Source organism: Epithele typhae, assembly GCF_022376455.1.
Source record: "Epithele typhae strain CBS 203.58 chromosome Unknown BXZ73scaffold_45, whole genome shotgun sequence".
Lineage (NCBI taxonomy): Eukaryota > Fungi > Basidiomycota > Agaricomycetes > Polyporales > Epitheliaceae > Epithele > Epithele typhae.
The window spans coordinates 184578-203111 of NW_025954236.1; the positions used below are offsets into that span (position 1 = coordinate 184578).

General features: G+C 62.0%; 3 protein-coding genes across 3 annotated transcripts; all 3 read left to right on the forward strand.

Moving 5' to 3' along the window:
• Positions 1 to 3751: 3751 nt before the first annotated feature.
• On the forward strand, positions 3752 to 7149 carry BXZ73DRAFT_91451 (Pkinase-domain-containing protein; the record flags this gene model as incomplete). The annotated part of the gene is made up of 7 exons (XM_048025977.1): positions 3752 to 3847; positions 3896 to 4039; positions 4550 to 4654; positions 4707 to 5203; positions 5258 to 5819; positions 5850 to 6508; positions 6561 to 7149. The coding sequence occupies 7 exons, from the start codon at positions 3752 to 3754 to the stop codon at positions 7147 to 7149; spliced, it is 2652 nt and encodes an 883-aa protein (XP_047875317.1).
• A 1435-nt stretch (positions 7150 to 8584) lies between these two features.
• BXZ73DRAFT_91452 (uncharacterized protein) lies at positions 8585 to 12693 on the forward strand (the record flags this gene model as incomplete). The annotated part of the gene is made up of 8 exons (XM_048025978.1): positions 8585 to 9433; positions 9457 to 9872; positions 9928 to 10762; positions 10789 to 11105; positions 11164 to 11746; positions 11773 to 12130; positions 12251 to 12409; positions 12503 to 12693. 8 exons carry the CDS (start codon positions 8585 to 8587, stop codon positions 12691 to 12693), a joined length of 3708 nt encoding a protein of 1235 aa, XP_047875318.1.
• An 879-nt stretch (positions 12694 to 13572) lies between these two features.
• On the forward strand, positions 13573 to 17859 carry BXZ73DRAFT_79510 (uncharacterized protein; the record flags this gene model as incomplete). Its single annotated transcript, XM_048023107.1, has 10 exons — positions 13573 to 13683; positions 13839 to 14080; positions 14167 to 14512; positions 14572 to 15153; positions 15201 to 15286; positions 15347 to 15538; positions 15603 to 16463; positions 16499 to 16574; positions 16712 to 17540; positions 17606 to 17859. 10 exons carry the CDS (start codon positions 13573 to 13575, stop codon positions 17857 to 17859), a joined length of 3579 nt encoding a protein of 1192 aa, XP_047875319.1.
• Positions 17860 to 18534: the final 675 nt, after the last annotated feature.

The window sequence follows — 18534 nt, forward strand, 5'->3', positions numbered from 1 at the left end:
CCCACGCGGGTGCTAACCACAGCTCCAGGCCCGCCGCAGCACCTATTCCGCTGCTTTCCCCCGTTACTTAGCTACATTCATCACGCCCATGTGCTCCGCGGCCGAAGTCCTTCCCACCGCCCTCCCTCCGACCTGAAAGCGCACCCCATCGAAGCACGGGCTGACGTTCGAGGCTCGTTGCTCGTCGATGCGCCCCCACCCTTGTCCTCCCCCTCGTCCAGTCGGACCGACTCGTCCGCACCCCCCGCAGATCAGCCCCTCGCCATACAAACGCGCAGAGTGTCCAGACCCCCTCGCTTCGTCTTCCCCCACATCGACGCCGCATCGGACTAGCGGGCGCGGGTCGGCGTGAAGGAGTGCGCTCTCAGTCCGACCCGCGCCTGGTTTTCCGCCGCGATTGGCTGGGCGGGGGCTTCTCGCATCTCCGTCTCGCCTCCGCCTCCGACCCGGGCGCAGATCCACGCCCTCCCGTGCGCTCTGCGCTCTCCGTCTCCGTCTCCGCGATCCGGATCTGCGCCCTCGGAGCTGCGGAGCCCGGGGGCGAGGGTGTCTCCTCGACGCTCCCGCACACACGCGCGTGTGCTTGGCATTGGAGATTCGATGTTCCAATAGGCTTCCCGTGTTGCGACGCAAGCATGTGCGTCGCTTCTGACGTCTTCGCTCGCGTCGAGGCTGGGCCTGCGCATCTCCCGCACCGAGAGCCTGGGTTCGCAAGGTTCGGGGTGTGCGCAGGCGATGCCCGTGCGCCTGGTGGTAGCTCGTGCTTCTGGCGTTGCGGAGCGCTGCGACGGGGGTCCGCGCTTCTGGGCTGGGCATCACTCAATGCTCGTCGCTCTTGCCCGCGCGGTCTGGCCCTCCGGGGCGCGGGTGGTAGGTCGCGCATTGATCCCGCAGGCACCGGGGTACACGATATGTGCTCCGGTTCTCTCGTTCCCCACCCCGCGCTCTGCTGATACCGGATGGCGGGACGGTGCACGTTCGACGGGAGTCGGGACGACCGAGTCTGGCGTCTGCGTCTCGGATGGCGACTGGTGCTCACGAACAAGAACTCGACCAGGCACACTGTGTAACCACTTCAAACAAGACCACAAAGGAGAAGAAGAAGCACCGCTCCGCGACCCGAGTGGCGTTTCGTATCGACGCCCGGCCCCCCGTTCCGTTGTCCGCCCCGCAAGCCGCTTCCCCACTGATGGCTCGGAGGTAAGTGTGCTTGTGCCCGCCCTGGTCGGATGCGGGGCCGAGTGGCAGTCCTCCCATGTCGTGTTGTGTTGCCTGCCCAGGCCTTCCCGCCCCCTTCTCCCTTCTTCGCGCTCTAGCTCTCGCTCCTCGGGGCTTCTCCCGTCGGCCCTCGCTCCCGGATTCGTCCTCCCCCAGGCCCGGGAGTACGGGATGGACGCCGGACCTTTCGCCCCGAGCGCATCAACGAGTGGCGGCGCACGCAAAGCAACCGTCGCGCTTCGCGTGCGCCCGTTGTTTGGCGTTGGGGGTTTCCGCGGCCGGTTCTGCGGGCGCGCACTCCCGGGACCCGCACCACGGCTTTCGCACCGGCTCGCCTTCCCGCCGCCACCCTACAGAAAGGCCCGAATGGTGGCAGAAGGCGCAGACGTCGCGTTTCTCCGTCGTTGGTGGTCGGCGTTTGACCGTTGGACGGGGTTTCTTTGTGCTTTGGGTTTGGACGGTGTTTGCCTTTGTGTCGTGCCGTGCGAATGCGGATACCTCACTATTACCTCACTATGATCCCCCGCAGCGAGCGCATGTACTGTCGTCCATACAATCAATGCGCACATGATGGTATTAGCGTCTGAAGAATGGCTATGTACGTGTCACCTGCTTGTTTGTATGCTCGGAGCGTGCTTCTCGATCGGAGCACCCCGCATATACAAGGCAATAGTGGGTTCCAGTGCATGTCAAATGAGCTTGAGACGGGCTTCTCTTCAAACCCGTTCATATGACGATCTCCCGCATGTCATGTGGTTATCGGGGTCGTACGTAGAGTGATCTGGCCGTAGAACAATATCCGTGACCCGTCAGAACGCGCGACGCGTTTGTGGGGATACATGCACCACACTCCACTCACCGTGACGGCGCACAACCGCTGAGAACGCGCCCACGGGGAGTCAGCGAACATGACCACCCGGTTCAATACGAAAGCACAAAACAGGGTTGAACTGCACTTCAGCCTGATTATGGATGCGCGGAGCCTGCCGTGTTCTGGGCTGCCGACTCAAGCCTCGAGCAAAACATGAGGTCGTGGTGCCTATCACTAGCGTGATGCAAAGCGGCAAAGCCCCGCGCATGTCTGTTCCGATATGTATGGGCGCGCGGCATGACGAACGGTGTAAGACATCACGCGCAGGACACACCGTCACACCGCAGCACCTCCCATCCGGTCGGGGAGACCGAGGGCGAGCTCGGGCTCGAGCCGCCGCCGCGGAACGCTGCCACGGAATATCTGATTGATGGGTGCGAGGATGACCCCGACGAGATTGGCATGAGGTGGCCGAGAGCCTGCGGTGGGTGAAGGAACCGCTAGTGCATCTGTGGATCGTGCGGACCCGCGGCATGGGTCGAGATGGCTCGCCGACGGTCGCGGGTGCGGCGTCGCCTCCTGGCTCCCAGTTTAGGCTGGCTGGGGGCCTCGTGATGAACTTGTGCGGAATTTGCGTTCGATCGGTTCTAACTTCTACTGCTGGTCTGTGGGCTCTGGATCATTCCACACGACCCGTCAATTGCCCCACTAACAATGAACTGGTTAGATCGCGGTGAAGACTGATGGCTTCCATAAGTGCACATACCTCGCCGCATCGTCACCTCAATGGCCCGACACAAGCCGTTTTCTAGTTCTGTCTGGTCCACAGCATTACCGCGACATCGGCGTGTCAGTGGACCGAGCACCGCACACGGACGACGGACGAGAAGTCGAATGTCGACTCAACATCTCCTTCACTTTGATGCGAAGACCGTTTACAGGTCGTGCCTGTGCAGTCTAAAGAGTATGACGCCATCAGCGCGGGATCCGGCCGTCAGGTGGGCGAAGAATCAAGTCTAGTGACGAGATACGGCGTGCACTAGATTCCAATACGGATTAGTATCGGTTGCCGACATGAGGCCGACATTCTGGGAGTAGGTCAAGTGTCCTCATGCCGCTGCAATTGACAGCTATCATGAATAACAGCAGTTGGAGGAACCGGCCTGTCAATGGATGTGGGATAAACTTCCAAACTGCAACGATGGATCTTCGGGCGACGAGGAACTCAGAGAGGTCTCAGGTGACTCTTGCTGTTGTGATGATATCGTATCAGTCACGCTCATAGCAAACGTGTTGGCCATATGCGTAGCCTCTTTGAATTCGGAATGGGTCGCCAGTAAGTGAATCTTCGGGAGTGATGTGTCAGAGCAAGTCACATTCCCCGTAGGTTTGAGTGCTCACTTCCTCACACACAGCATTTATAAATGGTACAAAGAAGATAGATAAAGACTATAGCAGAGAGGTATCAATCAAGTCGGCTCTCGTCTTGGGATGATGAGAGCAAACAATGAGTTCCAAGGCGGATTCGAACCGAAGGCGAACAAAGTCTTCTCACACGTCGCGATCACCTGACTCGACGCGGTACGCGAGAACTCGAACCAACACGTGCGTTACATAATGCGGCGAACATGTGCGAACCACGCTCTGTTCACGGTTTCCTCGACACCCCTCCCCTCCGCCCCCGCCAACTGAAGACGACATCCACGGTGTCAGGCCTACACGATGTCTCACCACCCCTCCGCCCCTCAAGCCTCTCGGCGACACCCCCTCGCGCCGGCGTCGCACTACAACAACTATGCCATCGGCCAAGTCGAGAAAGTCGGCCGCCACCACCCCCCGCCGTCTCGGTCAGAGACCCCTCCGAAGCCACAGCAAGAGCAACCCAAACCGAAGCCAGCTGGGCCCCCTGTGCCGAAGCCGAAGACTAAGGAGATTCCACCTTCACCGCCGAAGATCATCGCAGACAAGCACCGCGGTCTGGAGTACGCCCGCGTGGGCATGCTCGGTGAGGTATGTAGCTCCCCATTGCTTGCGCGGGGTGTAGGGATTCTGGAGGACGGAGGTGGACAGAAATGGGCCATCGCCACTTCCTTGCGCGCATATGCGATGCTACCGTGAACTTTGGTTTGGGATTTTGGATGGTGACGTTGAATGCGGACTCTGAGGGGTGGAGGGGTCGGCGACAACGGAAGATCCGACGCCAGCCAGTACGTGTTGAACATGGTCGGCGAGCATCTGCCCAATCCTCGCCGTTGGAGATTTGGTCGAAACGTTTCTGCTTGCGTTCATGACGGCAGGTCGTTCGGCGTGGCAGGCTGTGGAGAGGACTAAGGGTTGGGCATGCTCGCACACTGCGTGGATTCGCTCTTGCACGATATGGTGCGGACCTCGACGTCGTTTTTGGACGGGGCGAGCCTGGCGCATACGTTCGCTGCACGCAATGGGCGAATTCTCTCCCTTCCTCCGCGCTATTTCCTCAACGCCCCTCTTCCCTCGCGACTGACTGCGTGATATTGCTAGGGTGGCTTTGCGCGCGTTTACGAAGTTCAAGACGCTCGCGGCGAAAGGACCGCTTGCAAGGTAGTAACAAAGTCATCTCTTGTAACGAAGAAGGCCAAAACGAAAGTAAGTTCCGTCCCGTATATCACGATTTAAAAGTGCTCATGTCCGCCCTCAGCTTTACGCAGAAATCAAGATCCACAAGTCCCTCCAGCACCCGAACATCGTCGGCTTCCAAGACTGCTTCGAGGACGGGGAGAACGTCTACATGACTCTCGAGCTGTGCCATAACGGCTCACTCATGGACATGCTCCGCCGGCGGAGACGCTTCACCGAACCCGAGGGCCGCTTCTTCATGATTCAGCTTATGGGAGCGTGCCACTACATGCACACGCACCAAGTCATCCACCGCGACCTCAAGCTCGGGAACATTTTCCTCGACAAGAACATGAACGTCAAGGTCGGAGATTTCGGCCTGGCCGCCCTCATCGAACAGCCAGGCGAGCGCAAGAAGACCATTTGTGGTACACCCAACTACATCGCCCCCGAGGTCCTGTTCGACACCGTCAATGGGCACAGCTTCGAAGTTGACATATGGTCCATCGGTGTCATCTTGTACACTCTCGCTGTAGGCCGCCCACCGTTCCAAACCCATGAAGTCAAGGCAATCTACGAGTGAGTATATGCTCATTACTTGCGCAGTGTCCTTGGACTAACATCCTCCCTCAGGCGTATTCGCGAAAACGACTACGGGTTCCCCGCCGACCGTCCCGTTTCGAAAGGCGTGCAGGAGCTCATTCAACAGATCCTCACATCTGACCCCGCACAACGCCCCACCCTCCACGAGATTGTCGACCACGTATGGTTCACCGAAGGCATCGTTCCGGGCTACATGCCCGTCTCCGCGCACGACAGCCCTCCCGATTTCCGCCATGTCGCCCCCCACATGTCCCGCATGAACCTCGCTCGCCTGCGCCGCAACGCGATGCTCGACGACGACCAGGCCACGAGCATTGCCGTACCCTCCGCCCCGCCCCCGCCCAACCCGGCCGCTCTCGCGGCGGCGAAGGCACGCGGAGTGTCAAGCCTGGTCCAGCAGGAGAAGGAGTTCCAGAAGGCAGTCCAGCCCGGCAGCCCGATCTCTGCTCTTCTATCGTCCGCGCGTCAGCCACTCATCGTCGCGCAGCAGGCGACCCCCGGCGGGAAACCCGAGCAGCCGCTCTTGCGCAAGCTGCAGGCGGCGAAGGACCCTTCGATGTCCGCTGCGTCCGTCAAGTCCCCCACGCGCGGCGTGCGCCCGGGCCTTACTGGAATCGCGGAGGAACAGGAGGACGAGTTCGAGGCACGGGTGAAGGAGATCCGGACGAAGGAGATCGAGAGCCAGAAGGCGCGCATCGTCGCTCAGATGGTGCCCGCCGTCCCCAGCGGCGCGGACGATCCCGACTACGACGGGGAGAACGTTCCGCCACCGGCGCGCACTCGGGACGCTGCACGGTTGCAGAAGGACAAGGCGAAGGAGCGCGAGGCGTACGAGCGTGACCTGGGTCGCATGCGGGAGCAAGATGTGACCCGCGACCGGGAGCGGCAGAAACTGGAGCGGGTACGAGAGAAGGAGAAGGAGCGGACGAAAGAAATGCGCGACCGCGACCGCCAACGGGAGCGCGAGGTGCTCGAGAAGCGCGCCCGGGAGCAGCGGATGCACGAGGAGATGCCACCTCCGCCCGCGCCTGCAGGCGTCCCACTGCGCTTGAACGGGTTCGACGTCGCGTTGTCTACCTTCAACCTGGCGTTCGAGATGAAGGCCAAGGGACGGGTGTTCCGGGATCTGGCCGAGGAGGAAGCGCTACCTGTGCCGAAGGTGTTCATCGTTTCCTGGGTGGACTACTGCAACAAGTACGGGATGGGCTACGCGCTTACCGACGGCTCGGTCGGAGTGCACTTCAACGACAGCACTACTCTCGTGTTGTCCGCTGATAAGCAGTGAGTACTCAGTTCTGTCTCGTGTCTGCGTCTTACTGATGTCGGTCCGCAGGCACTTCGACTACATCTCGTCTCGTCGTCAAGGGACGGTCTATGTACGCAAGAACTACACCGTCATGGAGTACCCCGACGAGCTGAAGAACAAGATATACCTCCTGAAGCACTTCGAGCGCTACATCATGGACCTCCTCTACGTTGACCACACCTACACGTACGAGGACACTGAGCGCACGCGCGGGATGGACTTCGTCTCCAAGTACCTTCGTATGCGCCACGTCATCGTCTTCAAGCTCTCGCACGACGTCCTCCAGTTCAACTTCTATGACCACTCCAAGATCGTGCTCTCCTCCCAAGGCCGCGTCGTCTCGTACATTGATCCGGACCACCAGTTCCAGAAGTACACGCTTGCGGGCATCATGGCCTCCGCGCTCCAGCCCAGTTCTCGGCCGGAGAAGGCCAAGGCGGACCAGCGGCTGTACGACAAGATTCAGTACATCCGCGAGGTCCTCCTCTCCATCCACAGCGCCGAGGCTGAGACGACGGACGGCGCCGCGCTCACCGCAGGTGCCCCGCTCTCTGGCGCTCCGTCAATCGCGGGCTCGATGGCGTCGCGCTCGTCGCGGGGCTCGATGCGCTCGTGAGCGCGGCGCAGGTCGCGTTTTCTCTCCGTGTTTTGCCTTCGGTTTGGGCTGGACGGTCGATACATAGAACTCTCCATGCTTTGGATCTCGTGGCGCGGACAACGCTAGGTCGTCCTCGTCGCTCTCGTCTCGCCTCGTCCCATCTATCGTCTCCTCGTCTACAGTACGCACCTCGTAACTCCCACAAGAGTCTCTCCCGTCATCCGCTCTCCGCCTTGCCCACATTCGCTTCTTATTTGCAACCTTGTATCCGCACTCATCTCGTCCTTCATCACGAACCCATGTCACGTTCCACGTTTGGTTACGAACGCACACTGCATAAGTATATGTTATTCAATGATCACATCGGCGTGTGTCGAATCACGTCTCGAGTGTTGAACTCCGTGCTTCGAGAGGCTCTCTAATGAAAACTCGCTTCAACTCGGGACCTTTGTTTTCAAAAGCGCAAAGCTGTCTTCGGTATTTCGTTCATCTCGCCAGTCTCCGGCTTACTCGGCCCGCAACTCCGGCCCGCAAGTGCACCATTTGGTAAGTCGCTATTCCAGCAGTGAGCTGGTCTAAGTTGCTTGGTGACATATGACTCTCATATTGCATCCGAAACACAATTCCATGACTTGATGACCTCTCTAGGACAACTACTTGGACTCGGTTGACAGGCAGGGTTTGTAGATTGGTGGCGTATTCCCTGCGATGATGCGATCTTATAAGAGTACTTGCACATCGCAGATGAACCAGTCCGTAGTCATTCCAGCAGAGAGCGTCCGTGACATGTGAGTACTGCAAGCAATGTGACGGGACCGCAGACAGGCAAAGACGTGCTTGAGGTAAGCTGTTCGCTGCCCGGCTCATCATGTAGTACTAACCTTCTCCGAGTCTGCGCCCCATATTTTCAGACATCCGAACTCCAATCGCACGACGCAGGCTCACCAAGCTAGGCACTCAGGTACATACTAGGCACGGGCATTATTGCAGACACTCGCCGCGCTGATAGAAATTATACTTACTACTCAACCGTATGTCTAGAGTTGAGCACGTGCAACCTTTGTTTTGCTTCGTTACTATATAACGTTTAGTATGACGTAACGCTATACTCGTCGTTAGTCTCAATGCAGCATCTGCCTTGTATTCCGGACGAATCAAGTCAATAATGATCCAAATTTGAGCTTCCGGAAAATGCACGTAGCCTTGAAGAGTTCCCAAAAGCCAGAATATGGAGGCAAGGTTTGTTATGAAACATAGAGCGTCGAAGATTGAGCGAATGATGGTGGCTGTGGGCACGACTTGTCAGTCTGATCCGCCACTTTATGCCGAGCTTACCGACATCAAATCACTCACAAACTCTTCGCCACCTCCCCCAACGAGCTTGCTGTCCCGCTCACCCTCGCCAACGTCCTCGGCGGCCTCTTTACGTCGAGGGTCACCCGCGGTGGCCAACATGGCGACCCAAACACAGTCACCGTCCCCCTTCTCCCGCCTCTCCCGCCTCGCCTTCCCCTTCAAGACCAACTCGCCCTCCCCGCTCACCGCCGACCGCGCGGACGAATGGTACATCCCCTACAACGGCCCCCTTGAGCCCCCGAAGGACCTGCGGAAGGACGAGCGGAGCACGGACAGCTGGGGGCACATGGTCAGCGACTGGCTGATGCAGAACGATGCGGGGGCGCGCACGCGGGTCCGGGCGATGTCGAACGCTTCGCGGGCGACGGGCGACGACGGCCGCCGCGGTACGTTCGCCAACTTCAGCGGTGACGGGGGCATCGGGGACTCTCCAGCGCCCGCGCGCCCTCGCAAATCACAAGAGTCGAGCGCGCCTGCGCACCGCCGCGCGAGCTTTGCGAGCATCCTCTCGTTTGGCAAGCAGCGCGGGTCCGTCGCGTCGCCGCGCATACACCCATCGATGTCGACAGGCACGCTCCGGGACGACTCCGTGCCGCCGCTCCCACCGCCCACGCATTCGACGCTCCCGAAGCAACTACAGGGGCTGTCCCAACAGCCCGAAGGATCAAACTCCCATACACTCCTTTCCCGCCGCCACCCGTACGCCCTCGCCTCCCCCACGACGCCCTCGACCCAAAACTCGTCTATCTCGAGTCCTGTGTTCGCCCCGGTTTCCTCCAAGGTCGCAAAGTTCTCCGTCCAGCTCCTCGACCCGCTTAATCGCAAGTCGACCGCGCCCGCCTATCTGCTTCCCGCCAAGCGCACCGACCGACTGAGCATCAAGGCGTCGATGTCGACCCCGAACCTCCGCGCGGCGAGCGACAGGGGGCGATGCTCCCCAAGGGCCGTCAGCGCTGGTTTGCAGCGGAGACGTGGTGCGACGCCCTCATCCTCGCCCGCCCGCGGTTCGCACTCCGGGTCGATGGAGAGGGGAGCAGTGGGCGCATCGTCAGCCCGCCACCGAGTCCGATTTGGCCGCCTGGGATGGAGCCGGGGGCACAGCGGCTGCCGCCCATCAGCGAGAAGAAGACGTTGAAGAAGTCGCAGTCAGCTGTCCAGCTGCGCTCCCGCCCTGAGCCCCCCTCGCCGCCGTTCGCAATTCCGACCGTGGGCAGGTCAAGCTCGGCGCAGGACCAGATGCAGCCGCAGCCGCAAGCGGGGCCGTCGACGGTGCGTAGGGAGGATCTGCCGGCGGGGGGTGGGGACGCGAGCTTGAAACCGTGGAGACCGAAGAGTTGGGCACTGGATGACCTGGCTGTTCCGAGCCCGGTACCTTCTCTGGCAAAGTGAGTGCTTTCACGTTCAAATGATGCGCATATACCGAGTTTGAACGGGGTGCAGGGTGCTCGAAGACGGAAGACAGTTGGAGGCAGACCGGGCTGCGTGGCAGAAGCAAGCATCGAAGTCGTTCGGCGGCAACCGAGCCCGCTCTGTATCCCGCGCACGGTCAAAGTCCGTCGGTGGGCGATCTCGTGCGCGCCCTCTGGAACCGAGCGCGTTGGACACGTTCGCGGAAGCCACGCTACTCTCTGCGCAAAAGCGACGACCGACGATTCATGTCCGCCCACCACGTTCAGACGGCCACGCGTCTTCAAGTGGCGGAGTCACAACAACGATGACAGGCACATACACCTCTGGCACGCATCCCCCGCTCTCTGGTGGAACACGCTCACGGTCGCATGCACACTCGGCCTCGCTGGGGTCGATCTCGGTACCCCGATCGGACGACTCGTTCATGTGGACCCCTGGCCACGGCCGTAACCACTCACTTGGCAAGTCTGCGTTGCGTATCGTCCACAACACTGCGGCAATGTGCGGTGTCGGCAGCGGGCACGACAAGAGCCATGCACCACGCACGCTCACGGACGAAAAGGCGGCTGCAATGGAAGCGGCTCTGCGCCACGGTGGGACGAAGATCATCCACCTACGCGACCAAGTTGGCCGCGAGCGTATCATCGACAACGGCGTCGTGGTCATCACCCCACCGCCGAGCGCGGGCACGATCGAAATTGGGCCTGCTGTCGGGCCAGGAGGCTTGCATGGAACCTCGCCCACACCATCAGGCAACTCATCTTCGGCGGAAGGTGTCGGCATCGCCATTGGGTCGCCGTTGCCTACGCCAGAACTCCTGGACCAGGAGCCTATCCGTATCCCGGCACATCCCTATGCGCAAGGTGTTGTCTACTCGTACAATCAACCCAGCTCTTCTGGCGGGCACGGGTACAGACCGACGTCAAGCCGGGTCCTTCTGAAGACACAGCATCCAGTCCGACGAGCACTGCCGGAGAGAGCTCCACGAGACATCGCCAGCCCGTTATTCTCCATCCATACTCGCCTTATTCGTCCATACCTCACCCATACTCCAACATCACCAGCACAAGCAAAGCCGCCACTGCCGCCCCCGCGCAACACAGGAACCGCCCCAACAAGTATCTCGATGTCCGGCCGTCGCCACTGTCAAGCATGTTCGCGGAGCTCAGCCCCGGGACCATTCGTGAGATCATGCCCGATGAGATTCAGTACTCGCCTACATCCTCACCCGCCCGTGCGCCTTTCCGAGTTCCCGCCTTCGGCTAGTGGAAGTAGCTCGTCGGGTCACAAGACGCCTTCGCCGGAGCCGGTTGTTCCGCCCGTTCACGGTCACCCTTATGGGCCTCCGTCGAAGCGGACGAGCGAATGGGGCTTCGCTGATGCCTTGACGCACACGCTCCGCGGCCGTGCAAGTCAAGACAGCGGGCTCGGTACGAGCGAAACGCACGAAGTACCCCCTCTGCCTCAACCCGTCATCACGCACACCCCCGACGACTCTGAAGATGTCGTGGTGATCAGCCCTAGCGCCGAGGAAGATGGCATCGTCGAGGCTCGCGACATCCTAGGTGTCCGCTCGCGAACGGACTCGTCCAACGTTGGCGGACGCCGCCCGGGGATGACCCCACGCGAGACGACTGGCACGTCCTCGAATCACACGCTCGCGTCTTCCACGATGGAGAGCGTCGACCCCCCGACGTTCCAGGTTGCGCCGAGTCCGAACCCAAGCCACCGCTCGGGCTCGTCCCCGGGCGAGGTCTCGATTTCATCATCTCCGCCAGTCTCTCCTCACCCGTTCAGCGCGACCGAGAACGACATGCAGCAGTTCCGTGACCTCTTCTACCGCCCTCCGGTTGCACGTACATCCTCCGCCGACAGCTCGAGCGCTCCCCCGAGCACGGGCAGCCGCCCGTCCATCACACGAAAACGAGCATCCCCATCGAGCTTTCCGGAGGCCGCAGCACACGCTCGCTCTCAGGTCTCACCACGCTCGCGCGCCAACTGAGTGTCAACCTTGGTGAGCTCCAGGACCACGAGGAGGCGCTCGAGCAGCTCGAAGGACGTGGGTCTCCGTGGAGCACCGCGTCTGTCTACTCGCGCGGTGAAGATGGACAGCCAATGCCCGTTCGCGTCGGCTCCCAGTCGTCGTCGTTACGGTCAGGGTTCCGGCGAGAGGGTGGGCAGTCGCCGTTGCGGCTGCCGCTGGATGCGGAAGGCGCCTATCCAGCCAATCGACGTGGTTCCGGAGGACGTGGAGTCGAGTCGGGCATCATCGATGCTGGAGATGCCATTTGGAGCTGCGCGTGCGTTTTTTGCTTCGTTCCCATATAGACGCCATGGTTGACTTTACCTCTAGATATGCGCGTCGGTTCCATCGAAGCCGTCTCCACACCCCCCGCCGTCACCGAGCCCATGCGCTTCTCGACGCACCTCGACGAGTACCCGTCCTCCGAGGCGGCGACGAGCCCGACGGATACGCGCAAGTCCCGCATTGTCTCCACGCGGTCGAGTCTCGGTGTCCCCTATCGTCGTCGGTCGCACGCTCGAGCTTCATGACGAGCACCTCCGGCATGTCCCGGCTCTCCGACTTCCCCGCCCCCCATCGCAGCTCACTGCGAGCCACCTGTCCATCTGCACGCGTACTACGACGACCCGTCGCGCGAGAGCATGGCCGTGGACACCCCGGTCGAGATCGACGAACAGGATGACATTGTCCTCGACCCTGGCCGGCCGGTGCTCACGCGCGAAACGAGCACCACGACCTTCGGCGGTCGCCAGCAGATGGGCGAGGCCTTGTAATTGCCGCCGTGAATGGACGGCTCCCACTTCCCTTCCCTGCATACCCATCCTCGCCTGCCTGCACGCCAAGCCTGAACTTCCCCTTGATTAAAGTGCATGTATTGTAGACGCGCCCGCGCCACCCCTCTCCCCCCTCGCTGCTACGTTCGCTGGATCCGAGCACGTGCTACCCGCTGTCCTTCCGTTACCGTTTGCCCACAACGCCCATCACTACCCTTATTGCTCGTATCTATCCATATGCTTCCCGTCACCCACGTTCACGTTCACGTGCATGTCTTCGTTCACGGCCGCACTGGATTTCCGAGTCGCAGTTGACCCCGTCCGTTCGCTTACCTGACTTTGCACCATGTTTTTATTAGTTCACTTTATTGCCGCGCGCTCCTCCTTTGCTTCTGCCGTTCGTCGTCTGTCGTTATGCAACGCTCGTGCTGGCTGCTAGACTTTGCGCGCTATCTTTGGATCTACTGTGTGGTATAAGGATGCTTGGAACCTGCCCCGGTCGAACGCCAACGAGAGTGATACGCAAGACAGCACGCCACCCACGTTTGAGCTTGAGTTTCTGGCTAGCCCGCGGCGCCATCATGCCCAAGGGGCCACTTTGACTGATGTCGTCCGTCAACGGTGTTATCGACGAGCTCTATCGCCCCGCCTCAGCTCCATGTGCTATAGCTGCCGCGCTTGGGCCACGATCACTGCTCCCTGCAGATGGAGACATCGGAGACTGTTTGAGTTGATCAGCCGAGAGCACTAGAATCCGCGGAGGCGCTCTGGTCCGCACCGCCAAGGCGTACGAAGCTAAGCCGATTCTTCTCGACGCCAACTCAACGCGGATGCATCGATATTGATGAACGAGCCTCCGCATGATCGCACGGTTCTAAGATGGCCGTTGCGACTTCCTACCAAGAGACCTCTTCGGTGACGGCGATCCTGATTCTTCGCTTCGCGTTGTGCCGCGGCGTGTTCAATGCGAAGGCGACGACCGACTTCCGAGTGCGCAGCTGTGTGGCATACGAGTCGTAAGCATACGTACGGGCACGGCGAGGCTTACCGTAGTCCGACGACCCCGACCCATCCTCCAATCAACGAGACTGACGGAAGGCTGAACGTTGAACGCTCACGCTCACACAAACGCGTGCCCGTCGAAGTGCCAAGCGCGAGGGCTCCGAGCTTCTGCGGACAGAGTTCGAGCGGACGGACGCAAAAACGACCGCGGCCTCGCGCCCGTCTTGACGACGGGGTGGTCGCAGTCCGCGCCGCGCGGGTTCCAACTTCGCTTCCCATCCTCGTCCCCATTCGTCCCCGATCCAGGGCTTCCGGGGGTTCGCACGAGGCGGGCCAATCCCCCAAGGCCTCAAGGCCTTGAGGCATCCCGAGTCCCGACTCGCGCGTGAGCGTCGAGCGGGACCGTTCGGTGGTCTCTCGTCGCTGGGAGGGAGCGGTCAGCACGCTGAAGATGTGCACGCTCCGATCGAGCCAGCGGCCGCGCCCCAAGTTCAAGTCCACCAGCGAAACAGCGGCGGAGCGCGCGAATCGAAGCGCCGCCGCCGTACTTGGATCTATAAGTGACGGACGCCCGCGTCCCTCGATTCGCGCCGCGTGCATGCGCCGCGAGCCAAGCACGCGTCGGCGGGGGGAGCGGGACCTGCCCCGACGGACTGCGTACTTCAACTTGGCGTTTGATCGGCGTGCGCCCCGAGGCGGACGTTGCGCGTGTGGACGCTGGACGGCCCTGCGCATGCACGAGCTGGAGGCGGGGGGAGCGAACGGGCGCCGCGAGGGTCTTCGTCGCGTCGTGCGCGGCCGCGTCGCATGCACGCACGTAGGTCTTGATCCCCCAGCGGCTTCGAGTTCGACGCCGAACGCCGCGTCGTCTTTTAGCTTCCCGAGCCAGTTGCAGCTGCAGAGTCCGCCGTCCGGAGCGTGCGGCGCGCGTGCCAAGCCCGTCGCGTGCTGGATCTCGATCGGGTTCTGTGCACGCACTCGCCGCTAAGTAGGCTCGATCCAGCCGCCATCGTCGCAGGTGGAGGAGGAGGAGACGATGACGGCGGGATCGAGCTTAGGCCCATGGCATATGGGTCGGATGCGCACGAAGCGGGGAAGGTGCGATCGGCGGGCGCGCTGCGACACCTCGAGCGTGCCTCGACACGTCGGTCGTCGTCGACACCGACGGGAGACGATCTGCGCATGACCGTTCGCGCGATCGACGTCGGGTGCGGGGGAGAGAGGAACGGTTCGGGGACGTGGCGTCTGAGCTTCTGCCACGGACGGGGCTCTATAGCTCTCTCCGTCGTCCGAGGACAAACGAGCGAATGCACGGTGCGCGACGGCAATGAGGAGAGAGAGAGAACGCACGGTGTCGAACGGGGGAGGAGACAAGCGTGTCCTTTGACACGGGCTGAGTCGGGTCTCGAAGTCGTCGGAGACGATATCTGGTCGTGGCGGTCATCATCGAGCTGGACAGTGAGTTTGAGCGCTTGAGCACCGGCAGCTCCGATTCCGCGTCGGAGCTCGGACCGGGCAAGCGGACGAGCCAATCTCAAACAGTCTCAAACGCCGCAGGGTTCCGCCTCTTGCGTCAGACCGGACGGGCACCGTAAGCAGCGTGAGCAACGCCCCCCGCACCCTCTCTCTCTTGCACGTGTGGGACGCTCAGGGGACGCAGAACTCGGGCCAGGCAGGACGACTTGCACATGCACACGAATCATCTGGAGCCCCTCGCCCGCCGCCCGGACGCAGATCCTGCAAGTTCTGCCGGCGCTGGCCATGCACCGTCGGACGATCCTCGCGCACGCACCAGTCCGCCGCGGATCGCCCGTTCGCTGCTCGCGCCTCTCTGTGTGCTTGGGTAAGCACCTCGACGGGTCGGTGCGCCCTGTGCGTCGGAACATACGCAAGTGTTTGTACGAGAGAGCTCAGGAGCCGGAGGAGAAACATGCGCCTCCGTCTAAAGCCGCTCGCGCAATTTCAGCCATTCGTGTGGCCCCAAATAGCGCAACAGGGGCGCCGAGCCAGCCCCGACGCCGATGGCAGCGAAAGGGACGGAATGGCGCGATGGGGCCGCCCAAAGCCCGGCGCGACCTATCGCAAAAACCACTGCAGAGGGTTGTAAGCACGCGCAGAGGACGCGGCGTGCGTCCGACGCCAACCCGGACGCGCAGTCGACGCAACTCTGAGCCTGAGCTTCTGCTCTATGTACTTACGAGCTCGACGTCGGCCGACACGGGACGCGGTTTCCGTCGTCATCGGAGCGTCCTCCTGCCTGCGCACGCCCGAACCTACGACCCCACCCGAGCGCGCTCGTCACCGGCGACTGGCCCGTCGCGCGCACAGGATTTGCGCGCGACGAGTGGAGCCCGCACCGGCGTCGCACGCACAATGAACTCGTGGCCGCCGCAGCCGACGAGCCTTTTGACCGCTGCCGGCAGCGAATTCGGAATCGCGTGCGGGCACACGACCTCGCGCATGGCAGTCGGGCGCGCGCGCGTTCCAGTCAACTCCTCGTACGTACGCCCTGTGTCCTCCGAACCACCCCGCCGGGGTCTGCATATCCGACAGCCACGCGCATTGAGCGGCTCCGAGCATAGCTGGCTGCAGCGACCTGTGCCGTGCGGTCGATTCGCTCTACAATGCATGCCTGGGACCGAGGCCTGGGCAATAACAGGGATGGGTGCCCGGCCGACTCGGGATCCAGATGTGCCCCGCGAGATGTCGACAGGGTGTGGCAGGTCTTGGCTCGAGGTCGGGAGCATGGTTGGAATGGGATGGTCGTGGTGGGCGATAGAATGACGTCAGTGCCAGGCGGTAGGACCCTTGGATGGATCTGGGGGAAGCCTGGAGTCAGAGCTACTAGCTATGAGGGAGGAATGTGCAACTATACGAGCGTACGCAGCTCGACGGTTCGACATCCTCCCTGCTCAACGTCAATGGGCAACCCCGGTCGATTGAAAGTCGAGCACCGCCCGGCGGCGGAGGAGGAGGCGGCGTGCTCATCAGCAGAGACGGAGATAATGGCCCCTAGCCGCGCTCTGCATGGCTCGCGAGATTGAAAGGGGACTTGTGCGCATGTCGAGATCTGACGGCGACACGGGCACGCGAGGATGATCGGGTGGTGTCCAGCGCAGATGGGGATGCGAGATGTCGCGAGCCGAACCGGCGCCGACGTCCTCGCCCGCCAAACACACCGCGAGCGGGGGCGGTGAAGCCAAGACGGCGCGAGAAGCGTGCGTCGGGGGACGAGAAGCGCGAGCTCGACGAGCGAAGGACCTCGTTGAAGCCCCGGCGAGCCCAACGGCGGCGGCGGCAACGGCACGATGGGATCTCGGCTGCTGTCTACTCACCCGCGGTGACCTCATCGCGAATTTGCCCGCGTCCGTCGCTCGGAAAGGCACGCGCGCTTCCTGCCGCCCCCTTGGCCAATCAGCAGGGGCCCGATTCTGCTCGACGTCGCTTGCTGCGCGTTCACGGTTCGGGGGCAAGCGCAAGTTGGGCAGCGTGCACTCGGCCGGGCGTGGTCCTCCAAGTGTCGAACGCTCGCCTGCAGCGTATGTCCGCGCACCGCCGGTTCCATGCGCGGCGTCATCCGCTCTGCGCGATTTGCCACGGACGGGGAACGCGATTGCAGCACGTTGGACGCCGTGCCGTCGCCGTCCCGCATTCCCCCTGCAGCAGCCTCCCCTCACGCGGAGTCCGAGCGAGCGAAATCCGCGCTGGCCGAGAGGCCCCTCGCACGGTGCAACGTGTAGGGCGTGTGCGTGCCCCCGGTCGCGTTCCGCGTGAGCCCGGGATGTATCGGAATAGTACGACTGCCAGCCCGAAGCCCTCCGTGTGTGCTGTGGACGCGCGAAGAGGTGCGTTGAAGGCGCAGTGTGAAATGATCAGAAGTAAACTCGGGCCCCAAACGCGAGCACTGCAGGGGTTATATTTGTGCGGCCGCGCGCGCGGCGGGAGGCTCAGGGCGCGACGGCTAGTTTGGCGCCCGCGGGAGTTCCGTTCTCGACGGGCGACGACGACGGTGCGAAGCGACATGTCAGGGACGCGTGGGCTGCGGGGAGGCGCGAGCTCGGGGCTCGGAGGCTGAAAGGAGTTGAGGGCGTACGCAATGAAAAGGGGAGCCTAGAGTCTGAGGCATGGAGAGGCGGACGTTGGAAGGCCTCCAGGGGACGATGAGCAGGCCCCCCGGTCAAATTCGACTTCGAGCGTTCGAGAGCGTCGTCGATCGGACTTCTTGCCGTGCCGGCACCCGGCGCGAATTCGCCCGTCGTCGGGATTTCGTAGGAATCTGCCTGAGGACGGGCCTCAGGAGGGGTGCGAAGAATGTTATGTTCAGATTTCATGAATGTAGTCCTGTGTAGGGTTGGTTAACGCAGCTGCGCCGGGGCAGCGCATCCCTTGATGGTGGTACTTTTAAAAGTGGACCACTGCACCCTGACTGCAGCACTCGGACAAGATGGCCATCACACATACAGCTTATCACGACGGATGCGATCACGCTCGGTGGAGGGAAAACGCGCGAAAACGAAATGCGCCGGGCTTCCGTCCAGATTGTCTTTTCGTGCTGCGGACGCGCGCCGCGTCGTCAACGCTCGAGTCGAGCATCAACGAACACTCCCACGGCGTCGAGGGGACGAGGTGCACGTTGAAGGCGCGTTCTCGAAAGGGACGCTTATATACACCCGGTCAGAAGTTCCGCGAGGTCGCCCGCATAATAGCCGATAGAGCCCCCCTCCACCGCCGCGCCGCATAAACCCGCCGCGCGAGGGGGCTCTGATTCGACGCCGTGCGCCGTGCGGTGTGCGAAGCTGATATCCATGGGCACCCGCTGGGTGCGGGGATGTCGACGTC